This window comes from Mustela putorius, unplaced genomic scaffold (genome assembly GCF_011764305.1).
Source record: "Mustela putorius furo isolate JIRA1106 unplaced genomic scaffold, ASM1176430v1.1 tig00537227_pilon_pilon_pilon, whole genome shotgun sequence".
NCBI classification, from domain to species: domain Eukaryota; kingdom Metazoa; phylum Chordata; class Mammalia; order Carnivora; family Mustelidae; genus Mustela; species Mustela putorius.
The window spans coordinates 21,155-47,398 of NW_025422368.1; the positions used below are offsets into that span (position 1 = coordinate 21,155).

A 26,244-nucleotide genomic window follows, 5' to 3' on the forward strand; every position below is an offset into this window, starting at 1 on the left:
TCTGTATATCATGACTTGTTATTTTGTACAGTAGCACTTACATAGAGTATACATAGTGTACATATACATATATGTACACACACACGCAGACACCCATACAAATACATATTATAAGTGTCTTACTGGTTGTAAAGTGGTAGTACTGTTCTTGAACATCTTTTCATGTGCTTTTTCCTGTTGTATATCTTCCTTAAGTCCCTTGTTTATGTTTTGTTGAGTGTTTGTTTTCTCTTATTGTTCAATTGTAAGAGTTATTTTATGTGATTTTAACCAGGGCAGTGCAACATTGTACCAAGAAATTAACAAAATTTTAAAAAAATTAAAAAGTCCTAGGGAACCTGGGTGGCTCAGTGGGTTAAGCCTCTGCCTTCAGCTCAGGTCATGATCTCAGGGTCCTGGGATCGAGTCCCGCATTGGGCTCTCTGCTCAGCAGGGAGCCTGCTTCCCTCTCTCTCTCTCTCTCTGCCTGCCTCTCTGCCTACTTGTGACCTCTGTCTGTCAAATAAACAAATAAAATCTTTAAAAAAAAAAAGAAAAGAAAAATGAAAAGACAACACAAAAAATGAGGAACATATTCTCAAACATTATCTAATAAAGGTCTAATAGTTTTAAAGAGCTTACTGGAAAGCTTTGGGGACTTGAATATCATAACATGAACTTATTCCCTTGTAGTTATCTTAGCAAAGAAGATGCTTAACAGTGTTGGCTTAAAATAGTAAAATAAATGAGGACAAAAACCTGAACTTAGATTGTTTTTTCTCAGAGTCAAATGGATAGGAGGTACAGCATTAAATACCTTAATGATTTTTGCACTCATATTTCTCAGGTGGCATAATATACCCAATATGGAACTCTATTTATTTCATGGATTTCTTTGTAGATACTTTTTTTTTTTTTTTTTTAATCTGACCAGATACCAATAATACTGCCTTCTTTAAAATATTGATTGAATATATAAGGGAGTATGTGCAGGAATGGGTAGAATGAAGGTTTAAGGAAGCTACATTTTAGTTTTGAAAATCTTTTTCCGCTTATGCCATATAGCCAAATGTTCAACCATCCCTTTCAGTTTGTTTTCCTAATATCTATGGAACCTTTTCCCAGAGCTTCAGATTCATGGACACTATTGCATTTCAATTCTCAAGTAACTCATTTAGTTTGAAGTATTAGCCATTTAACTTGTCTTCCTGACTCTAACATCCCAAAACCCATCCTCAATAAATTTAACATAATAATCTTAATAAAATAAAAATCTGCTCACATAGGCTTTTATATCAAAAAAGAAAACTCTCATAGGAATCACCGACAACAGAATCACCTGTAGTCCATGTTTCTATACTTTACTCCAGCTAAGTTAAAAAGACATTTTAGGGGGGCACGTGGTGGCTCACATGGTCAAGCATCTGCCTTCAGCTTAGGTCATGATCTCCTGATCCTGGGATCCAGCTTAGTGTCCTGCTCAGCAGTGAGTTTGTTTCTCCCTCTCCTGCTGCTTCTTCCCCTGCTTATGCTCATTCTGTCTCTCCCTCTTTCTCTCTCTCTGTCAAATGAATATATAAAATCTTTTTAAAAAAACAGTTTAAGGATGAGAATATTGTATTTGCCATTAAATAAGCCAACCAGGTGTGTGATTGTTACTCACTCCAAATTTTCAGGTCTACTGACATACCAGATAAAGTTGCTACATTTTAGAACATATGAGCTATTTATGACTTGCGGCCTACCTTCTTTTTTTGTTTTGTTGAAAACATTTGTGTGACATTTGAAGAAATTCCTAGAGTCCCAAAAGTAGTGCATGTTATTATATTGATGTCTGTATACTTATTTAAAATTTTTATAATGATATCTATTTAAAATCATTTTTCTGAGGAGGTCAGAACCATGTTTTGTAGAGTAAAAGAAATTTCACATTTGTGTTGATAACTCAAGTGAATACACATACTTTAGCACAGGACTGTTAATCATAGAGTTGGAGGAAAAAGATGAATTGTTGTGACAGGTGTGGTTAAATATTATGAGGTATAAATATTAGATGGACTATTTGAAGAATAGATTACGTAAGCTTATAAAATGAGTCAAAATTTTTATTTACTTTTTAGCTAAGATTTTAAAATTAAATTTCCTCTTCATTTTTTGAAAAAAGAGAAAATCTTTTGGAGTATATCCTTGAAGACTTCTTTCACTTGCTGGTTTCTGAGAGTGTAAATGAAAGGGTTTAATAAAGGGGCAACTGAGGTGTAAATAACAGTTACACCTTTAGATAAAGTCACCCTTTCCTTTGCTGTTGGTTTTATGTAATTAAAGATACAGCTACCATAAGTAAGGGAGACTACACTCATATGAGAAGAACAAGTAGAAAAAGCCTTTGTTCTTTTCTGAGCAGAGGGGAGTTTTAGAATGGTCTTGATAATGTATGTGTAGGAAAGAATTACTAAAGGCAATGTGATCAGGAGTATTCCAATAGCTAATGCAAATGAAAGCAATTCCAGTAAATGAGTGTCAGTACAGGAAAGCTGCAGCACGGGGGAAGTGTCACACATGAAATGATCAATTACTTTGGAAGCACAGAAATCCAGTGTCAGTCCCAAGGCCACTGGTGGAAATGTAAACAGAAAGCCAATTGTCCATGAACTGAATAGAAGTTGGTAACACGATTTGTTGTTCATAATAAGGGTCAATGGGGGTAATGGATGGAGGGGTTTGCAGATTGCTACATACCGGTCAAAACACATGGCAGCCAGTAGGTAAAATTCTGTAATTTCTAATAAGAGGAAAAAGAATAACTGAGATGCACAACTATTGTAGGAAATTATTTTGTTTTTAGTCATGATGCTTATCAGGTATCTGGGAATACAGACTGTTGTCAATGAAGCTTCCAAGAAGGAGAAATTTCGGAGGAACAAAAAAAAATACATGGGAGTCTTGAGGCGGGGATCTAGCAAGGTAAGAAGGATGATGGATAAGTTCCCAATCACACTCAACACATAGTTTAGGAAGAAAAATATAAAAATCACAATTTGCAATTGTGGGTCATCAGTCAATCCTAGGAGAATGAACTTGATCTCTCTTGACTGATTCCTCATTCTTTCTGATTTGAATATTATGAAATAGATATAGGAAAACAACTCCAGAAGTGGAAATAAGAGCAGTTTTTTAAAAAGGTACAGACAGAAACAAACAAACAAACAAAACCAAAAACACATAGTCAGAAATGTAAATAAGTTTTAAAAAATGATCTGATTTCATAAGAGAGTTGATACTTAAAACTAGAGCATTGATCAACCTAGGAACCTGTAACAGATTATTCCATTTAAATCTTAGGTATGGTAACAAAACTACTTAATTTTTTCTTTTTTCTATTGGAACTTAAAAGATAACTTAAATTTTAGCTGATCATTTCCAAATGAGCTGAATTTAGTTTCAGTGTTCTACATAGAATTAAGCTTGACTTTAAATGTATTTTCTATGTATATCTTTAAAATTATTGAAAAAATTCTTGTAACATTTAGAAAATTAATACCAATGTTTATATGTAATATTCTTCAAAAATTCTTAGCTCATTTTAAAACTTACTTAATAATTTTTAATATATAGAAATAATCACAGTTACATATTTTCTCTATGATTGAAATATTCTGATATATATTATTATTTTTGTTCTGATGCAGTACTTCTGCATTGTTTCTTTTTATCTCATTTCACTTAATTATTCTTTTCTTTGGTTTTCAAATGCATCAGTCTTCTCATATCAGTTGCATTTAATCATGAAGCTTTGACTATTGCATCTACATAAAAACAGAAAAGTAAATGACAGTTCAAAAGTTACCTGGATTACCTGACTTTTACTTGTGAGAATGCTTTCATTTATGATCTAGATATTTATTGCAAATTTTAAGTGACTTACCATATCTCAAATACATTCATATAATTTTTTCCCTTATAGTAATATGGTAGAAACAGTGGTCAAAAAAATAAATGATGACTATTCTCTCTCAAGAAGGATTCTAAAAACTTATGCATTCTCAAAATTATATGCATCTATTAATTACTTTCACCTCCACTGCTACTCATTAAAATGACAGAATCTAGATATTACATATAATTAGAATCTTCTTTCAGGCTAGGTAAGATTCATTTTCTGTCTTCTTTTTTTATATATTGAAATGAAGCTGAATGTTTCCATAAAAATTCTAAATGGAAATGTAATGCTATAAATGAAAAGAATTTTGGAAAATTCCTCATATGAGAGGAACCCAAATTTTGAAACAAAGAATTCTTGCTTCATATTGTGCACTAACAAAAGGCACAGTTTTATCACTTTTCTCAAAAGACACACAAGGGATTAATTTAAAAAAAAGAAGAAGAAGAAGAAAAGAAAAATAAATGACCTCTGGAGACTCATGTCAGGAATATCAGTTATGTAAGAAATAAAACAACCACCAAAACTACAAACAAAAAAGGAAAGAAAGAAAAACTGAATTGCTTTAAGCACAGAACTGAATTTCTTAAACTATAAAACAAAACAGATATGCTCCCAAAAGAGAACTAGAAACATTTTAAACTCTATACTTAATGCCAAAAGAATTTCAGATGTTCCAGTTCCCTAGGACAGTATGATCATTTCTACACATTAAGGTGGTTTATCCCAAAAGGAAACTCTCTCTTGCATTCTTAGTCAATTTTAGGATTTCACTAACTTGTGACTTATACCCCAAATTGGAGGTCGATAACAATACTTAAATGTTTCGCTATTTTTTAAATTTTGAAACAATATAAAATATAATAAAAAAAACAACAAATAGACAATGAACATCTTTTATTCCTGCACCATTTGATGCTCTGTCAGCATAGTAGTATGTGTTTATATCAAAAAAGTATATTCTACTAGAAAAACATGCTATAACCATTAGTGTCAGGACATTAACAATGATACGTTATCAACATGAAGTTCTCCAATCCTATTTATGTTTCACCCGTGACTAAAAATTTGCCTTATAGAAAAAAATCTTAAAAGTACATGTTTATTTAATAACCATAATATTTTAGTCTCCTTTTTATATAAATTTTTATTTTTTATAAACATATATTTTTATCCCCAGGGGTATAGGTCTGTGAATTGTCAGGTTTACACACTTCACAGCACTCACCAAAGCACATACCCTCCCCAATGTCCATAATCCCACCCCCTTCTCCCAAACCCCCTCCCCCCAGCAACCCTCAGTTTGTTTTGTGAGATTAAGAGTCACTTATGGTTTGTCTCCCTCTCAATCCCATTTTCTTTCATTTATTCTTCTCGTACCCACTTAAGGCCCCATGTTGGATCACCACTTCCTCATATCAGGGAGATCATATGATAGTTGTCTCTCTCTAATTGACTTATTTCGCTAAGCATGATACGCTCTAGTTCCATCCATGTTGTCGCAAATGGCAAGATTTCATTTCTTTTGATAGCTGCATAGTATTCCATTGTGTATATATACCACATCTTCTTGATCCATTCATCTGTTGATGGACATCTAGGTTCTTTCCATAGTTTCGCTATTGTAGACATTGCTGCTATAAACATTCGGGTAAACGTGCCCCTTTGGATCACTACGTTTGTATCTTTAGGGTAAATACCCAATAGTGCAATTGCTGGCTCATAGGGCAGTTCTATTTTCAACATTTTGAGGAACCTCCATGCTGTTTTCCAGAGAGGTTGCACCAACTTGCATTCCCACCAACAGTGTAGGAGGGTTTCCCCTTTCTCCGCATCCTCGCCAGCATCTATCATTTCCTGACTTGTTGATTTTAGCCATTCTGACTGGGTGTGAGGTGATATCGCATTGTGGTTATGATTTGTATTTCCCTGATGCCGAGTGATATGGAGCACTTTTTCATGTGTCTGTTGGCCATCTGGATGTCTTCTTTGCAGAAATGTCTGTTCATGTCCTCTGCCCATTTCTTGATTGGATTATTTGTTCTTTGGGTGCTGAGTTTGCTAAGTTCTTTATAAATTTTGGTCACTAGTCCTTTATCTGATATGTCGTTTGCAAATATCTTCTCCCATTCCCTCAGTTGTCTTTTGATTTTGTTAACTGTTTCCTTTGCTGTGCAAAAGCTTTTGATCTTGATGAAATCCCAATAGTTCATTTTTGCCCTTGCTTCCCTTGCCTTTTGCGTTGTTCCTAGGAAGATGTTGCTGCGGCTGAGGTCGAAAAGGTTGCTGCCTGTGTTCTCCTCAAGGATTTTGATGGATTCCTTTCGGACATTGAGGTCCTTCATCCATTTTGAGTCTATTTTAGTGTGTGGTGTAAGGAAATGGTCCAATTTCATTTTTCTGCATGTGGCTGTCCAATTTTCCAAGCACAATTTATTGAAGAGGCTGTCTTTTTTCCATTGGACATTCTTTCCTGCTTTGTTGAAGATTAGTTGACTGTAGAGTTGAGGGTCGATTTCTGGGCTCTCTATTCTGTTCCATTGATCTATGTGTCTGTTTTTTTGTGCCAGTACCATGCTGTCTTGATGATGACAGCTTTGTAATAGAGCTTAAAGTCCGGAATTGTGATGCCACCAACGTTGGCTTTCTTTTTCAATATCTCTTTGGCTATTCGAGGCCTTTTCTGGTTCCATATAAATTTTAGCATTATTTGTTCCATTTTTCTTTGAAAAAGATGGATGGTACTTTGATAGGAATTGCATTAAATGTATAGATTGCTTTAAGTAGCATAGGCATTTTCACAATATTTATTCTTCCAATCCAGGAGCATGGAACATTTTTCCATTTCTTTGTGTCTTCCTCAATTTCTTTCATGAGTACTTTATAGTTTTCTGAGTATAGATTCTGTGTCTCTTTGGTTAGGTTTATTCCTAGGTATCTTATGATTTTGGGTGCAATTGTAAATGGGATTGACACCTTAATTTCCCTTTCTTCTGTCTTGCTGTTGGTGTAGGGAAATGCAACTGATTTCTGTGCATTGATTTTCTATCCTGACACTTTACTGAATTCCTGTATAAGTTCTAGCAGTTTTGGAGTGGAGTCTTTTGGGTTTTCCACATATAGTATCATATCATCTGCAAAGAGTGATAATTTGACTTCTTCTTTGCCGATTTGGATGCCTTTAATTTCCCTTTTTGTAGTCTGATTGCTGAGGCTAGGACCTCTAGTACGATGTTGAATAGCAGTGGTGATAATGGACATCTCTGCCATATTCCTGACCTTAGCGGAAAAGCTTTCAGTTTTTCTCCATTGAGAATGATATTTGCAGTGGGGTGGGTTTTTCATAGATGGCTTTGATGATATTGAGGTATGTGCCCTCTATCCCTACACTTTGAAGAGTTTTGATCAGGAAGGGATGCTGTGGAACTTGTCAAATGCTTTTTCAGCATCTATTGAGAGTATCATATGGTTCTTGTTCTTTCTTTTATTGATGTGTTGTATCACATTGCCTGATTTGCGGATGTTGAACCAACCTTGCAGCCCTGGAATAAATCCCACTTGGTCGTGGTGAATAATCCTTTTAATGTACTGTTGAATCCTATTGGCGAGTATTTTGTTGAGTATTTTCGCATCTGTGTTCATCAAGGATATTGGTCTATAGCTCTCTTTTTTGGTGGGATCCTTCTCTGGTTTTGGGATCAAGTTGATGCAGGCCCCATAGAATGAGTTTGGAAGTTTTCCTTCCATTTCTATTTTTTGGAACAGTTTCAGGAGAATAGGAATTAATTCTTCTTTAAATGTTTGTTAGAATTCCCCCGGGGGGAAGCCATCTGGCCCTGGGATTTTGTTTTGTTTTGGAGATTTTTAATGACTGTTTCAATCTCCTTACTGGTTATCGGTCTGTTCAGGCTTTCTATTTCTTCCTGGTTCAGTTGTGGTAGTTTATATGTTTCTAGGAATGCATCCATTTCTTCCAGATTGTCAAATTTATTGGCGTAGAGTTGCGCATAGATTGTTCTTATAATAGTTTGTATTTCTTTGGTGTTAGTTGTGATCTCTCCTCTTTCATTCATGATTTTATTTATTTGGGTCCTTTCTCTTTTCTTTTTGCTAAGTCGGGCCAGGGGTTTATCAATTTTATTAATTCTTTCAAATAACCAGCTCCTAGTTACGTTGATTTGTTCTATTGTTTTCTTGGTTTCTATTTCATTGATTTCTGCTCTGATCTTTATGATTTCTCTTCTCTTGCTGGGCTAAGGGTTTCTTTATTGTTCTTTCTCCAGCTCCTTTAGGTGTAGGGTTAGGTTGTGTACCTGAGACCTTTCTTGTTTCTTGAGAAAGTCTTGTACCGCTATATATTTTCCTCTCAGGACTGCCTTTTTTGTGTCCCACAGATTTTGAACTGTTATATTTTCATTATCATTTGTTTCCATGATTTTTTTTTTCAATTATTCTTTAATTTTTCCTGGTTGACCCATTCATTCTTTAGAAGGATGCTGTTTAGTCTCCATGTATTTCGGTTCTTTTCAAATTTCCTTTTGTGGTTGAGTTCTAGCTTTAGAGCATTGTGGTCTGAAAATATGCAGGAAATGATCCCAATCCTTTGATACCTGTTGAATCCTGATTTAGGACCGAGGATGTGATCTATTCTGGAGAATGTTCCATGTGCACTAGAGAAGAATGTGTATTCTGTTGTTTTGGGATGAAATGTTCTGAATATATCTGTGATGTCCATCTGGTCCAGTGTGTCGTTTAAGGCCTTTATTTCCTTGCTGATCTTTTGCTTCAATGATCTGTCCATTTCAGTGAGGGGAGTGTTAAAGTCCCCTACTATTATTGTATTATTGTTGATGTGTTTCTTTGATTTTATTATTAATTGGTTTATATAGTTGACTGCTCCCACTTTGGGGACATAGATATTTAAAATTGTTAAATCTTCTTGTTGGACACACCCTTTGAGTATGAAATAGTGTCCTTCCTCATCTCTTATTATAGTCTTTGGCTTAAAATCTAATTGATCTGATATAAGGATTGCCACTCCTGCTTTCTTCTGATGTCCATTAGCATGGTAAATTCTTTTCCACCCCTTCACTTTTAATCTGGAGGTGTCTTCGGGCTTAAAATGAGTTTATTGGAGGCAACATATAGATGGGTTTTGTTTTTTTTATCCATTCTGATACCCTGTGTCTTTTGACAGGAGCATTTAGCCCATTAACATTCAGGGTAACTATTGAGAGATATGAATTTAGGGCCATTGTATTGCCTGTAAGGTGACTGTTACTGTATATGGTCTCTGTTCCTTTCTGATCTACCACTTGTAGGCTCTCTCTTTGCTTAGAGGACCCCTTTCAATATTTCCTGTAGAGCCGGTTTGGTGTTTGCAAATTCTTTCAGTTGTTCTTTGTCCTGAAAGCTTTTAATCTCTCCTTCTGTTTTCCATGATAGCCTAGCTGGATATAGTATTCTTGGCTGCATGTTTTTCTCATTTAGTGCTCTGAAAATATCATGCCAGCTCTTTCTGGCCTGCCATGTCCTGTGGATAAGTCAACTGCCAATCTAATATTTTTACCATTGTATGTTACAGACTTCTTTTCCCGGGCTGCTTTCAGGATTTTCTCTTTGTCACTGAGACTTGTAAATTTTACTATTTGGTGATGGGGTGGTTTGGGCCTATTCTTATTGATTTTGAGGGGCATTCTCTGAACCTCCTGAATTTTGATGGTCGTTCCCTTTGCCATATTGGGGAAATTCTCCCCAATAATTCTCTCCAGTATACCTTCTGCTCCCCTCTCTCTTTCTTCTTCTTCTGGAATCCCAATTATTCTAATGTTTGTTTCGTCTTATGGTGTCACTTATCTCTCGAATTCTCCCCTCGTGGTCCAGTAGCTGTTTGTCCCTTTTTTGCTCAGCTTCTTTATTCTCTGTCATTTGGTCTTCTATATCACTAATTCTTTCTTCTGCCTCATGTTATCCAGTGAGAGCCGTCATTTTTGATTGCACCTCATTAATAGCGTTTTTGATTTCAACTTGGTTAGATTTTAGTTCTTTTATTTCTCCAGAAAGGACTTTTATATCTCTTGAGAGGGTTTCTCTAATATCTTCCATGCCTTTTTCGAGCCCGGCTAGAACCTTGAGAATTGTCATTCTGAACTCTAGATCTGACATATTACCAATGTCTATATTGATTAGGTCCCTAGCCTTCGGTACTGCCTCTTGTTCTTTTTTTTTTGTGTTGAATTTTTTCCGTCTTGTCATTTTGTCCAGATAAGAGTATATGAAGGGGCAAGTAAAATACTAAAAGGATGGCAACAACCCCAAGAAAATATGCTTTAAAAAACAAAATTAGAAGAGATCCAAAATCGTGAGGGGGGAGAAAGGGGATAAAAAGAGGTTCAAAATGGAAGAAGGAAAAAAAAAAGAAAAAAGAAAAAAAAAGAAAAGAATTTAAAAAAAAAGAAAACACCAAAGAAAAATATAAAAAAGAAAAAAAATATATTATTTAGATAAACTAGTAAAAAATCGTTAAAAAAGAAAAAGGTAACAGTTAAAAAAAATTTTTTACCCAAAGGCGAGAGAATAAAAAACACAAAAATGAAAAAGAAAAAAATTAAATTAACTGCAACTAACTAAAAAAAATCACAGGGAAAAAGCCATGAGTTCCGTGCTTTGCTTTCTCCTCCTCTAGAATTCTGCTGCTCTCCTTGGTATTGAAACTGCACTCCTTGGTAGGTGAACTTGGTCTCGACTGGATTTCTTGTTGATCTTCTGGGGGAGGGGCCTGTTGTAGTGATTCTCAAGTGTCTTTGTCCCAGGTGGAATTACACCGCCCTTACCCTGGGCCGGGGTGAGTGATCCGCTTGGGTTTGATCTCAGGAGCTTTTGTTCCCTGAGCGCTTTCTGTAGAGTTCCAGAGGACGGGAACACAAATGGCAGCCTCCTGATCTCCCGTCCTGTTGGAGCCAAGAGCCCAGGGCCACACTCCTCAGTACGCGCTCAGAGAACCGTGCCCAGTTACTCCTGTCTGCCTGACCTCCGGCCGCGCTCCGAGCTCACTGAGCCTGCGACCGGTTCAAGGTAACACCGAGCTGTGAGCTTACTGTCGGCTCTGTCTCTGTAGCCGGCTTTCCTGTTCCAATACCCGCAAGCTCTGTGACACTCAGACACCCCCGATCCTTCTGTGACCCTGCGGGACCTGAGGCCCACGCTGACCCCGTGTGGGCTTTGCCCCTGGTAGCCTATGGAGCGATGTCCCTCAGCGGAACAGACTTTTAAAAGTCCTGATTTTGTGCGTGGTTGCAACCGCCGCTTGCTGGGAGCCGGCCCCTCCCCCCAGGGTCTATCTTCCCGTGTCTTTGGATTCACTTCTCCGCCGGTCCTACCTTTCAGAAAGTGGTTGTTTTTCTGTTTCCAGAATTGCTGTTCTTCTTCTCTTCGATCTTCCGATGGATTTTCAGGTGTTTGCACTCTTTAGATAAGCTATCTAGCTGATCTCCGGCTAGCTGAAGTAGTCTCAGCCTGCTACTTCTCCGCCATCTTGACTCCTCCCCCTATTTTAGTCTCCTTTAATTTGGAAAACTCCCTAGTCTTTCCTTAATTTTCAAGAACGTTGGTTAATAATTACTTTTTTCTTTTTTCCTTTTTATTTTCTTTTAAGATTTTATTTATTTATTTGTTAGAGACAGAGGGAGAGAGAGCGAGTGAGCACAGGCAGAGAGGCAGGCAGAGGCAGAGGGAGAAGCAGGCTCCTTGCCAAGCAAGGAGCCTGATGTGGTACTCGATCCCAGGACCCTGGGATCATGACCTGAGCCGAAGGCAGCTGCTTAACCAACTGAGCCACACAGGCGTCCCTCTTTTTTCCTTTTTCTATGTTTTCTTCTTTAAATTGACTCTAAGTACGTTTTTTAAAAATTTAAAATCCAGTGTAGTATATATATACTGTTATATCAGTTATAGGTGTACAATACAGTGATATATCAATTCTATACATTACTCAGTGCGCTTCAAGGTAAGCGTGGTCTTTATTCCCTTCACCTATTTCAGCCAGCCATCCCCCTCACCCACATCTCCTCTGATACCCATCAATTACTTGGTTCTTGTAAGTTAAGATCAGATTTTTGGTATCCCTCTCTCTTTTTTTTCCTTTGTTCACTGGTTTTGTTACTTAAATTCCACATGTGAATGAAGTCAAATGGATTTTGTCCTTCTCTGACTTATTTTGCTTAGCATAGTGTACTCTATATCCATCGAAGTTGATTCAAATGGCTAGATTTCATTCTTTTTTATAGCTAAGTTACACACACACACACACATTATATCTTCTATTGTATTTTTCTAATCCATTCATCTTCTGAATCTTCTTTATCCATTCAAATCTTCTTCAGCACACCTTCTTTATCCATTCGCCTCTCCATGCACATTTGAGCTGCTTCTATATTTTGGCCATTATAAATAATGCTGCAAAAGCATAGAGGTGCACATATCCTTTTAAATTACTGTTTTCATATTCTTTGGGTAAATGCCCAGTAGTGGAATTAATGGATCATATAGTAGCTCCACTTTTAAGTTCTTAATAAATCTCCCTTCAGTCTTCATCAGTGGCTGCCCCAGTTTGCATTTCAACGAACAAGGCATGAGTAAGTTTCCTTTTTCACCACATCCTCACAAACACAATGTTTCTTTAGTTTTTGATTTTAGACATTCTGACAGGTGTGAGATCAGATATCATTTTAGTTTGATTTACATTTCCCTTAATTATGAGTGATGTTGAAACACCTTTCAGGTGTATGAGGACCATCTGGATGTCTTTGGAGAAATGTCTTTTGCCAATTATTTAATCGAATTGCTTGTTTTTTCTGTGTTGAGTTGTGTAAATTCTGTGTATACTTTAGATACTAACCCTTTTATTAATATGTCATTTGAAAATATTTTATCTCCTTTTGGTAGATTGTCTTTTAGTTTTTATTGATTATTTTCCTTCACTGGGCAGAAGCTTCTAATTTTGGTGAAGTCTCAATAGTTTATTTTTTTGCTTTTCCTTCTGTGCCTCAGGAAACACATCAGGAAAAATACTGTGATATCCACTGTCAGAAAATTTACTGCCTGTGCTCTCTTCTAGGATTTTTTATAGTTTCAGGGTCACATTTAGGGCTCAAATTCATTTTTTTTTGTTTGGTGAAAGAAAATGCTTTTTTTTTTTTTGCATATGGCTTTCTAGTTTTCCCAAACTGAAAAGACTTTTTCCTGTTATGTGTTTGTGAAAGAATATTAAATCATGGGTTTATTCTGGGTTTTTTTTATTCTGTGTTTTCACTGATCCATATGTCTACTTACTGCCAGTACAATACTGTTTTGATTATCACAGCTTGGTAATATAACTTGAAGTCTGGAATTGTGATAACTCCAGTTTTGTTCTATTTAAAGTTTGCTTTGGCTATTAGGTTTGAGTGTGTGTGTGTGTGTGTGTGTGTGTGTGTGTGGTGTTCCATACAAATTTTAAGTTTTGTTTTATTTTGTGTTTTTTTTTCTGATTCCATACAAATTTTTAGGATATTTGCTCCAGCTCTATGAAGAATACTGGTTTAATTTTGATTGGAAGAGCACTAAAAATATCAATTGATCTAGGCAGTATAAACATTTTAAACAATGTTTATTCTTCCGATCCAAGAGCATGGAATGGTCCTTCCATCTTTTTTTGTGTCCTTCTTCAATTTCCATCATGAGTTGTTTTCTGTAGTTCCTCAAGTACAGTTCCTTTACCTCTTTGGTTAGGTTTATTCCCAGGTATCTTATGGTTCTTGGTGCTATAGTAAATGGAATCGATTCTCTAATTTCCCTTTCTGTATTTTCATTATTAGTGTATAAGAAAGCCACTGATGTCTGTACATTGACTTTGTATCCTGTCACGTTGCTGAATTGTATGAGTTCTAGTAGTTTGGGGGTGGAGTCTTTTGGGTTTTCCATATAAAGAATCATATCACCTGCAAAGAGAGAGAGTTTGACTTCTTCATTACCAATTTGGATACCTTTTATTTTTCTTTGTTGTCTGATTGCTCTTGCTAGGACTTCTAATACTATGTTGAACAAGAGTGGTGAGAGTGGGCATCCTTGTCGTGTTGCTGATCTCAACGGGAAGGATGCAAGCTTTTTCCTATTTAGGATGATATCTGCTGTGGGTCTTTCATAGATAGGTTTGATGAAGTTCAGGAATGTTCCCTCTATCCCTATACTTTGAAATGTTTTAATCAGGAACGGATGCTGGATTTTGTCAAATGCTTTTTCTGCATCCATTGAGAGGACCATGTGGTTCTTTTCTCTTCTCTTATTAATTTGTTCTATCACATTGATTTATTTGTGAATGCTGAACCATCATTGTAGCCCAGGGATGAATCCCACCTGGTCATGGTGGATAATCTTTTTAGTGTGAGGTTGGATCCTGTTTGCTAGGATCTTGTTGAGAATCTTAGTTTCCATATTCATCAGTGATATTGGTCTGAAATTCTCTCTGGTAGGGTCTTTGCCTGGTTTGGGCATCAGGGTAACATTGGCTTCACAGAAAGATTTAGGAAGTTTTTCCTTCTGCTTCAATTCTTGAAACAGCTTCAGGAGAATAGGTGTTACTTCTTCTTTCAAAGTTTGGTAGAATTCCCCACGGAATCCATCAGGTCCTGGGCTCTTTGTTTTTTGGGAGGGTTTTTTGTGTTTTTTTTTTTTTTTCTTGGTTTGTGAAAATGCTGTTACTATTTTCATAGTGACTGTATAAAATCCTTAGATTTTTCTTTGCATAGTATAAGACATTTTAATCTTATGTCTTCTTCCAACCCATGAGTATGGACTATCTTTCCATTGATTGTGTCATTTTAAAATTACTGTCATCAGTGTTTTTACAGTTTTTTCAGAGTAGGTCTTTCACTCTCACAGAGTATTTCCTCTTGCTTGAGTCTTCTTCCTAGGTATTTTATTATTTTCAGTGTAGTTGTAAATGGGATTTTTTTTCTTAGTTTCTACTTCTGTTGTCTCATTATTGGTATATAGAAACACAACATACTCTTCTGTACAGTGAATTTGTATCCTGTGATCTTAGTGAATTCATTTATTGGTTCTAGTCATGTTTTTGGTGGAGTTCTAAGGGTTTTCTCTGTGTAGTATCATGTCATCTCCAAGGAGTGAGTTTTCACTTCTTCCTTTAACCAATTTACATGAATGTTATTCTCTTTTTCTTGTCTGAGTTGCTATAGCGAAGATATCTCGTACTCTATAGAATAAATTGTGACACTGGATATTCTTGACATCATCCTGACCTTAGGGGAAAAGTCTCAGTTTTTCCCCATTGAGTATGATGTTAGCTGTGGGTTTTTTGAATATGGTGTATGTTTTGTTGAGGTATGTTCCTTCTACATCTATTTTGAGTTGAGAGTTTTATCATGAATGGATATTATACTTTGTCAAATGCTCTTTTGCATCTATTGAAATGATCCTTTATTTTAATTCTTTCCCTTGTTGATGTGATGTACGATGCTTGATTGACTTGCGAATATTGAATCATCCTTGCATCTCAGGTATAAATCTCACTTGACCATGTTAAATAATTTTAAAAATATATTTATGGATTTGATATGCAATATTGGTGCTGAGGATATTTGCATCTATGTTCATCAGAGATTTGGCCTGTAGTTTTCTTTTCTGTAGTGTCTTTTATCTGGCATTGTTATCAGCCTAATGCTGGCCTCATAGACTGAATGTGGAAGCTTTCCTTCTTCTTTCTTCTTTCTGTTTCTTCAAAAATTTTGAGAAGAATAGGTCCTATTCTTTTTTTTACATATTTTCTGGATTCACCTGTGAAGTCATCTGGTCCTGGACTTTTCATTTTGTTGGGATTTATTTTATGGAATTCATTTTGTTACTCTCTAATTTGTCTGTTCAAATTTTCTAATTCTTCCTGTTTCAGTTTTGTATTTTTATATGTTTCTAGGAATTTTTGCATTTTCTTTTAGGTTTCCCAATGGGGGGGGGGGGGGGGGGCATATAATTTTTCATAATATTCCCTTGTATTTCTTTGTATTTCTGTGTTTGGTCCGTTGAATTTATCCTCTATTTATTTGTGATTTTTTTGAGTCTTCTTTTTTTATGATTAGTCTGGCTACAGGTTTTATTTTTTTTAAACTTTATTTGATTTTTAAAAAACACAGCTCCTAAGCTTTCCTTCCTTATCCTTTCTTCCTCCCTTACTCCTTCATCCCTCCCCTTCCCTCCCTTCCCTTCCTTTCCCTCCCTCCCCCTCTCTTCTTTCCTTTCTTCAGAATTTATTTATTTCTGTTTTATGTTTTGCTCTAATCTTTATTATTTCCTTCCACAGAGTTTGAGTTTTACTTGTTCTTCCTTTTCTGGTTTCCTTACATGGAATATTAGGTTGTTTGAGATTGTTCTCACTTCTGAGGTAGGCCTGTATTGATCTAACTTCCCTCTTAGAACTACTTTTGCTGCATCTCAAAATTTGAAACAGTGTTTTCATTTTCATTTGCTTTCTTGTATTTTTTTTATTTCCTTGTTTTATATCTTGATTGTACTATTTATTGTTTAATAACATGTTATTTAACCTCCATGCATTTAGGTTCTTTCCAGGTTTTTTCTTGTGTTTGATTTCTAGTTTCATAACATTGTGATTGGAAATGATGCATGATATAACTTCAATCTTTCTAAATATATTAATATCTGTTTTCTGGCCTAACATGTGACCTATTCTGGAGAATATTCAATGTGCTCTTGAAGACAATGTGTATTTTGTGTGTTGGAATATTCTGAATACACCTATTAAAAATCACCTGGTGATTTGCATAGTACCTGGTAAAAATTATCCTTAAAGCTAGTGTTTCTTTGTAGATTTTTCTGTCACTGATCTATCTGTTGATGTAAATGGGTTTGTGAAAGTCCCCAACTGTTATTGTCTTACTACTGATTAGTTTTGTTTATATTTCTTACTAACTGCTTTATGTTTTAGATGCTCCCATATTGAGTGCATAATTTTGCCATTGTTATTGTTTCTTGTGGGATTGTTACCTTTAGAATTAGCTCGTGGTTCCGTTGACTCCTTACATAGTGTCCTTTGTCTCCTGTTCCAAGTCCTTTTTCTAAAAGTCTCATTTTGGGGCGCACTGGGTGGCCTCCATGTTGTATCACCACTTCCTCATATCAGGGGATAAGCCCTGCCTATTTCGCTCGGCTCCAGGTTCATGATCATTTCAGGGTCCTGGGATACCACGAGTCCCGCATGGGGCTCTCTCAGGCTCTCAGGGCTGGAGAGTCCCGCTGCTTCCTGCTTCCTCTCTCTCTCTCTCTGCCTGCCTCTCTGCCTACTTAAGTAATAAAATAGGACCCTAGTGATCTTTCTTTGTCAAATACTTTTTTCAAAAGAGTAAAAATAAACTTTTTTTTAAAAAGTAAAAAAATACAAGGCTCCTTGCTCATCGGGAAAATCTCTCCTCTCTGAAAATAAATAAAGTCTAGTTTTGTCTGATATAAATATTGCTAACCCAGATTTCTTTTCACATCTATTTGCATAATATTTTCCCATCCCCTCACTTTCAATCTGTATGTTTCTTTAGGTCTGAAAGGAATCTTCTCCTAAGGACAGCATATAGATGGGACTTGCTTTTTTTTTATCCATTCCATTACTCTATGTTTTTGATTTGAGAGTTTAGTCCATTTACTACTTAAAGTAATTATTGATAGGTATGCACTTATTGTCATTTTGTTACTTGCTGATGGTTATATTTGTACTTCTTCTCTGTTCCATTCTTCTCTTATTCTCTTTTCTCATGGTCTGCTTGATTTCTTTAGTGATATACTTGGATTCCTTCCTCTTTGTTTTTTGCTGGCCTTTGATTGGTGGTTACCATTAGATCTGCATATAACATCTTCTGCATATAGCTCTCTATATTAAGCTGATGGTTGCTTAAGTTTGAACTTATTTTTGACTCGTCTCTCTCCCATGTTTTAAGTGTAGGGTATCAAACCATAATTTCATTTGTGAGTCCCTTGACTGAAGTTTACAGATACACTTATTTTTTTTTAAAGATTTTTTATTTATTTATTTGACAGAGAGAGATGACAAGCAGGCAGAGAGGCAGGCAGAGAGAGGGGAGGAAGCAGGCTCCCTGCTGAGCAGAGAGCCCGATGCGGGGCTCGATCCCAGGGTCCTGGGATCATGACCTGAGCCGAAGGCAAGCGGCTCAAACTCACTGAGCCACTCAGGCGCCCCCAGATACACTTATTTTTTTATTGCTTTTGTACTTTTCTACCATTTTCCTCTTACTTATTGACTTTTCCTTCACACTCAAAGAGTCCCCTTCAACATTTCTTGTAGGGCTGATTTAGTTGTCATGAACTCCTTTAACTTTTTTTTTTTTTTTAACCTGGCAAACTGTTTATCTCTTCCTTTGTTCTGAATTTTAGCCTTGATGGAGAGAATATTGTTGGCTGCAGGCTTTCTCTTAGCACTTTGAATATATCATGCCATTTCTGGGCTGCAAATTTTCTGCTGAAAGATCACCTGATAAACTTTTAAGAGTCCTTTTTGTATGTAATAGCCTTCTTTTGTTGCTTTTAGCATTCTTCCTTTATCACTACTCTTTGAAATTTTATTTAGTATGTGCCTTTATAGACCTCCTTAGGTTGATTTTGTTGGGGCATCTCTGTGCCACCTGGGTATGGATTTCTGTTTTTCTTTCCCCGGATTCAGGATTTTCAGGATTTCAGCTATTGTTTCATCAAATAAATTTTCTGTCCCCCTTTCTCTCTTCTCCTTCTGAGTTTTTTCCTATACTACAAATGGGACTACAATTGATGAAGTGACTGAGTTCCCTAAGTCTGTTGTCATTTTGCATATTTTTTTCTCTCATCTGCTCAGCTTGATTACTTTCTGTACTCTGTCCTTCAAGTTGCCAGTTTGTTGATGCACTTCATCTTGTCTATTTATTCCATCTCATGTGTTTAACTTCACTTATTGTGTTCTTCATCTCCAATTGTTTCCTTTTAAGCTTTTCGTTAAGGGTCTCACTGAGGTTCTCCATTCTTTTCTCAGGTCCAGTGAAAATATTTATGATCAGAAATTGAAATTCTATATCAGGTATATTACTTATCTCCATTTCACTGAGGTCTCTTGCTGTAGTTTTGTCCTGGTATTCTTCTGGAATATATTCTTCTGACTTACCATTTTTTTCTAACTCTGTGTGTGTGTTTGTGTGTGTGTGTGTGTGTGTTAGGAAAATCACCTATGTCTCCTGCTTTTTTTAAGTAATAGCTTCATGAAGAAGAGATCCTGTATACCCTGTGGGGGAGTGTCCCTTATTCACCAGAACCTGGTACTTAAGAATGACTCTTATGTGTGCTCTGTGTGCCTTGCTATTGTATATTGGCCACTTTTCCCGTCATTTTGATCATCTTAGTGGCTTTCTTTGCCTCTTGTGGGTAGTGTTGGGTCCCTGTGGTATTAGTGGATCAGTTGGGGGCTGCCTTGGACTGAGTTTAGTCAGACTGGGTATTTTCCAGAGATGCAGTATAGCACCAGACTGCATGGTGCTTTTCCCATGTTGTCCCCTGAGAAGCTTCATTGGTAGGTGGGAGGTGCAATCAGTCCAACTTCTTCCTCCATCTCACTGCTAGGGGCTGCAGTCTGACTTGTGTGTAGTTATCTTCCCCTCATCCCAGGGGCACTTTGGAGTGGTGCTGGCTCCTGTCGGGGCTGCTTGCACCCTGCCAGGCTTGTGCCTGAAGTGAATGGGCTCTGGCCAAGAACATATTGGAAGAAGAGGGCACAGAATGCCTGGAAAGTTTGCATGCTAGTGAGAGGGGACATGTTGCCATCACTGGGGCCGGGTTGGTGAGGGAAGGTTTTGGCAAGGTCTGTGCAAGTCTTCCATGGGACTGGGCCCACCAGCACCAGTAGGACTGCCCTGTAAAGTGCAAAGATCTATTGTAGTGGTACTCTGGGGAAGGGCACTTGCAGCACCGGGACTGAGGCAACTGTGATTGAAAAGAGCAGATCTACTGAAGATGGAAGGATGGTCAGTATGGGCACTGTGTAAGCACGTTACATAGTGAACATTGACACTGCACAGGTTCCCACAGGTAGAATGTGTTTCTGCTGCAGGGTAGGGGAGAGAAATGGTGCCTGTCACCTCCTTTGCTCCTGGAGAGTCTCCCAGGGATCTATATCCCTCCAGACTATGCTCCCAGATTAGTAAATAGCACTTCACATATGCCCTAGGTACTTTTCTTGTAAGCAACATAACAATTTTTTTTTAATCCCTTCTGATACCCTATGTCTTTTTATTGGAGCATTAATCCATTTTCAATTGGTAATTACTGAAAGATATGAGCGAATGCCATTGTATGACCTATAAAGTTGCTCTTTCTTAGATTGTCTTTGTTCCTTTCTAGGCTTTGTAATTTTTGGTCTCTCTTTCTGCACAAACATTCCCTTTTAATGTTTCTTGAAAGGCGGGTTTAGTGGTCACGATCTCCTTAATTTTTTGTTTTTCTTGGAAATTCTTTATTTATCCTATTCTGAAGGACAGTCTTGCTGGATAAAGTACTCTTGGCAGCTTTTGTTTGTTGTTTGTTTGTTTGTTTGGTTTTAAATTGAGCATGTGGAATATATCATGCCTTTCCTTTATGGTCTTCCAGGTTCCTATGGACAGGTCTGCTGCCACCTCCCACACTGATTTCAGAATTCTCTGTTTATCTTTGTATTTTGCATGTTTCACTCTGCTATGTCATTGTTTTGATCTGTTCTTGTTTATTTGGAGGGGAGTTCTCGGTGCCTGGACTTGAATGCCTGTTTCCTTTTCCATATTAGGGAAGCCCTCAGGTATAATTTGTTCAAATAAATTTATGCCCCATTTTCCCACTATACTTCCTCTGGTACTCCAATGCTATGGATATATTATTTTGTTTCATGGAATTACTGAGCTTCCTAAGTCTACTGTTGTGGTCTAATAGCATTCTTTCCCCTTCTGTTCAGTTTTTATTGTTTTCCATACTTTTATCTTCTACATCACCTAGGCTTTCCTCTGCTTCTTCAGTTTTTGTAGTGATTATATTCAGTCTGTTTGAATCTCTGCTTTAGCATTTTTTTTTTTTTCAGCCTGACTAGTTTTTTAGGTCTTTTTACCTCTGCATCAAGGGTTTCTCTGATGTCTTCTTTTTTTTTTTTTTTTTTTTTTTTTCAAGTCCAGCTAGTAGTCTTAGATTCTTGTTCAGATATATTGCTTATATCTGCTTTGAGCAAGTCCCTGGCTGTGATATCTTCCTGATCTTTCTTTTAGGGAGAATTCCTCCAACTTGTCATCTTGGTCAAGATTCTATCTTTTGCATATTATGAAAGGTTGTTATATTTCCTATACTTCAGGATAATGCTAAATTAAGAAGAGGTCATAGAGTGTTCAGGGCCTGATACGTCAGGAGGTGTTTCTGGTGTATGCTGTGTACTCAGCTGTTGAATTTTTGGCTGTTCTTTTCCCAAGCTCACTCCTCTGCAGAGTTCCTCTATGCTGGCAGTGGGGATTTCTTGGAAATTTATCTAGACAAACTTCGATTTGTTCATTGAACAAAGTCTAGAAGAAAAAGGAAAAAAAAAAAAGAAAGAAAGAAAGAAAAGGAGGGGGGGGTGTCTGAGAACAAAAGCCTGCTCCAAAAATAGAAGGGGAAGGGAACAAAAATATAAAAAAGACAATTAAAAGAAAAAAGAACCATACAGTTTGATTCCAGAGGAAATGGGGGGAAAAAGGAAGAAAGAAAGAAAAAGAAAAAAAAAAGTTTGATTTTAAGAAGATAAAAAATATTAAAAAAAGAAAAGGAAATGAAGAAAAATAAATGAATGAGCAAACAAAAAAAAACAAAAAATATTTTTAATTCTTTTCAGCATAAGAGTATTCATTGTTTTTGCACCACACACAGTGCTCCATGCAATCCGGGCCCTCTATAATACCTACCACCTGGTACCCCAACCTCCTACTCCCCGCCCCTTTAAAACCCTCAGCTTGTTGTTCAGAGTCCATAGTCTCTCATGGTTCACTTCCCCTTCCAATTTCCCTCAACTCCCTTCTCCTCTCCATCTCCCCTTGTCCTCCATGTTATTTGTTATGCTCCACAAATAAGTGAAACCATATGATAATTGACTCTCTCTGCTTGACTTATTTCACTCAGCATAATCTCTTCCAGTCCTGTCCATGTTGCTACAAAAGTTGGGTATTTGTCCTTTCTGATGGAGGCACAATACTCCATAGTGTATATGGACCACATCTTCCTTATCCATTCGTCTGTTGAAGGGCATCTTGGTTCTTTCCACAGTTTGGTGACCACGGCCATTGCTGCTATAAACATTGGGGTACAGATGGCCCTTCTTTGCACGACATCTGTATCTTTGGGGTAAATACCCAGTAGTGCAATTGTAGGGTCATAAGGAAGCTGTATTTTCAATTTATTGAGAAATCTCCATACTGTTCTCCAAAGTGGCTGCACCAATTTGCATTCCCACCAACAGTGTAAGAGGGTTCCCCTTTCTCCATATCCTCTCCAACACACATTGTTTCCTGTCTTGCAAACTTTGGCCATTCTAACTGGTGTAAGGTGGTATCCCAATGTGGTTTTAATTTGAATCTTCCTGATGGCTAGTGATGATGAACATTTTTTCATGTGTCTGATAGCCATTTGTATGTTCATTGGAGAAGTCTCTGTTTATATCTTCTGCCCATTTTTTTATATGATTGTCTGTCTTGTGTGTGCTGAATTTGAGGAGTTCTTTATAGATCCTGGATATCAACTTTTTGTCTGTACTGTCATTTGCAAATATCTTCTCCCATTCCATGGGTTGCCTCTTCATTTTGTTGACCATTTCCTTTGTTGTGCAGAAGCTTTTGACCTTGATGAAGTCCCAAAAGTGCATCTTCACTTTTGTTTCTTTTGTTTTGGAGACATAGCTTGAAAGAAGTTGCTGTGGCTGATATCAAAGAGGTTAATGTCTATGTTCTCCTCTAGGATTCTGATGGATTCCTATGTCACATTGAGGTCTTTTTATCTATTTTGAGTTTATCTCTGTGTACGTTTTTAAGGGAATGGTCAAGTTTCATTCTTCTACATATAGCTGTCCAGTTTCTCCCAGCACCATTTATTGAAGAGACTGTCTTTTTTTTCCACTGTATATTTTTTCCTGTTTTGTAGATTAATTGACCATAGAGTTGAGGGTTCATATCTTGGCTCTCTACTCTGTTCCACTTGTCTATGTGTTTTTATTCCAGTACAGTGCTGTCTTGGTGATCACAGCTTTGTAGTAAAGCTTGAAATCATGTAACATGATGCCCCCAGTTTTATTTTTGTTTTCCAACATTTCTTTAGCTATTTGGGGTCTCTTCAGATTCCATACAAATTTTTGGATTATTTGCTCCAGCTCTTTGAAAAATACCCGTGGAATTTTGATTGGAATGGCATTAAAACTATAGATTGCTTTAGGCAGTATAGACATTTTTAACAATGTTTATTCTTCTGATCCAAGAGCATGGAATGGTCTTCTATCTTTTAGTGTCATCTTTAATTTCCTTCATGAGTGTTCTGTACTTCCTCAAGTACAGTTCCTTTACCTCTTTGGTTAGGTTTATTCCCAGGTATCTTATGGTTCTTGGTGCTATAGTAAGCGGAATATATTCTCTAATTTCCCTTTCTGTATTTTCATTATTAGTGTATAAGAAAGCCACTGATTTCTATACATTGACATTGTATCCTTACACGTTGCTGAATTGCTGTATGAGTTCTAGTAGTTTGGGGGTGGAGTCTTTTGGGTTTTCCACAAAAAGAATCATATCATCTGCAAAGAGAGAGAGTTTGACTTCTTCATTACCAATTTAGATACCTTTTCTTTTTGTTGTCTGATGGCTGTTGCTAGGACTTCTAATACTATGTTGAACAAGAGTGGTGAGAGTGGGCATCCTTGTCGTGTTGCTGATCTCAACGGGAAGGCTGCAAGCTTTTTCCCATTGAGGATGATATTTGCTGTGGGTCTTTCATAGATAGGTTTGATGAAGTTCAGGAATGTTCCCTCTATCCCTATACTTTGAAGTGTTTTAATCAGGAACGGATGCTGGATTTTGTCAAATGTTTTTTCTGCATCGATTGAGTGGACCATGTGGTTCTTCTCTCTTCTCATATTAATTTGTTCTATCACATTGTTTGATTTGCTAATGTTGAACCATCCTTGTAGCCCATTGGTGAATCCCACCTGGTCATGGTGTATAATTTTTTTAATGTGCTGTTGGATCCTGTTTGCTAGGATCTTGTTGAGAATCTTAACATCCATATTCATCAGTGATATTGGTCTGAAATTCTCTTTTTTTGGTAGGGTCTTTGCCTGGTTTGGGGATCAAGGTAATGCTGGCTTCATAGAAAGAGTCTGGAAGTTTTCCTTCTGCTTCAATTTTTTGAAACAACTTAAGGAGAATAGGTGTTATTTCTTCTTTGAAAGTTTTGGTCTAGAATTCCCCAGGGAATCCTTCAGGTCCCGGGCTCTTGTTTTTTGAGAGGTTTTTTGATCACTGCTTCAATCTCGTTACTAGATATTGATCACTTCAGGTTTTCAATTTCTTCCTGGTTCAATTTTGGGAGTTTATAATTTTCCAGGAATGCATCCATTTCATCTAGGTTGCTTAACTTATTCACATATAACTGTTGATAATAACTTTTGATGATTGCTCCTACTTCCTCGGTGTTGTGATCTCTCCCTTTTCATTCATAATTTTCTGAATTTGGGCTTTTTCTCTTTTCTTTTGGATTAGTGTGGCCAATGGTTTATTGATCTTATTGATTCTTTAAAAAAAAAAAAGCTTCTAGTTTCACTGATATGCTCTCCTGTATCTCTGGTTTCTTACCTCATTGATCTCTGCTCTAATCTTGATTATTTCCCTTCTTATGTGTGGAGTTGGTTTGATTTGTTGTTGATTCTCCAGTTCTTTAATGTGTAGACACAGTTGCTGTATTCTGGATTTTTCAATTTTTTTTGAGGGAGGATTGGATGGCTATGTATTTCCCCCTTAGGACCACCTTTGCTCTATCCCATAGGTTTTGGACCAATGTGTCTTCAGTCTCATTAGTTTCCATAAATTGTTTCAGTTCTTCCTTGATCTCCTGGTTGATCCAAGCATTCTTAAGCAAGGTGGTCTTTAGCTTCCTGGTGTTTGAGTTCCTTCCTAACTTTTCCTTGTGATTGAGCTCCAGTTTCAAAGCACTGTGATCTGAGAATATGTAGGGAATAATCTTGGTCTTTTGGTATCAGTTGAGTCCTGATTTGTGACCCAGTATGTGGTCTATTCTTGAGAAGGTTCCATGTGCACTTAAGAAGAATGAGTATTCTGATGTTTTAGGGTGGAATGTTCTGTATATATCTATGAGGTCCATCTGGTCCAATGTGTCCTTCAATGCTTTTGTATCTTTATTGTATCTTGTATTTTCTGCTTAGATGATCTATCTATTTCTGAGAGAGGCGTGTTAAGTAGGAGATCTCCTACTATTAATGTATTCATATCAAAATGACTCTTTTTATCTTGATTAACCGTTTTCTTATGTAATTGGCTGCTCCCATATTGGGGGTATAGATATTTACAATTGTTACATCATCTTGGTGGATAGTCCCTTTAAGAATGCTGCTGTAGTGTACTTCTGTATCTCTGACTATAGGCTTTGGTTTAAAATCTAATTTATCTGATATGAGAATCACACTACCCCGGCCTTCTTTTGAGGCCCATTGGCATGAAAGATGCTTCTCCATCCCTTCATTTTCAGTCTGGGTGTATCTTTAGGTTTGAAATGGGTCTCTTGTAGACACATATGGATGGTTCCTATTGTTTTATCCAATCTGCAACCCTGTGCCATTTTATGGGTGCATTTAGGCCATTCACATTGAGAGTGATTATTGATAGATACGTTTATATTGACACCGTGTTACCTTTGAAGTCTTTCTTTCTGTAGATTGTCTCTATATTTCTTTCAATGCTATTCTTAGGATTTAATATTTCCTTTAATATTTCCTGTAGTGTCGGCTTGGTGGTTGCATATTCTTTTAAGCCTTGCTGGTCTTGGAAACTCTTTATCTCTCCATCCATTTTGAATGTCAGTCTTGCTAGATAAAGTATTTTTGACTGCATATTTTTCTTTTTTAGTGCCCTGAATATATCTCGCCAGCCCTTTCTGCCTTGCCCGTTCTATGTGGACAGGTATGACGTTATTCTGATGGGCTTTCCCCCCTATAAATAAGGAGCCTCTTTCCTAGCACCTTTCAAGAGATT

General features: G+C 36.9%; 1 protein-coding gene across 1 annotated transcript; it reads right to left on the reverse strand.

Annotated features, from left to right (window-relative positions):
* Positions 1-2,126: 2,126 nt before the first annotated feature.
* Positions 2,127-3,119, reverse strand: LOC123390049 (olfactory receptor 6C6-like). The gene has a single exon (XM_045073355.1). The coding sequence runs from the start codon at positions 3,081-3,083 to the stop codon at positions 2,127-2,129; it is 957 nt and encodes a 318-aa protein (XP_044929290.1). The 5' UTR covers positions 3,084-3,119.
* Positions 3,120-26,244: the final 23,125 nt, after the last annotated feature.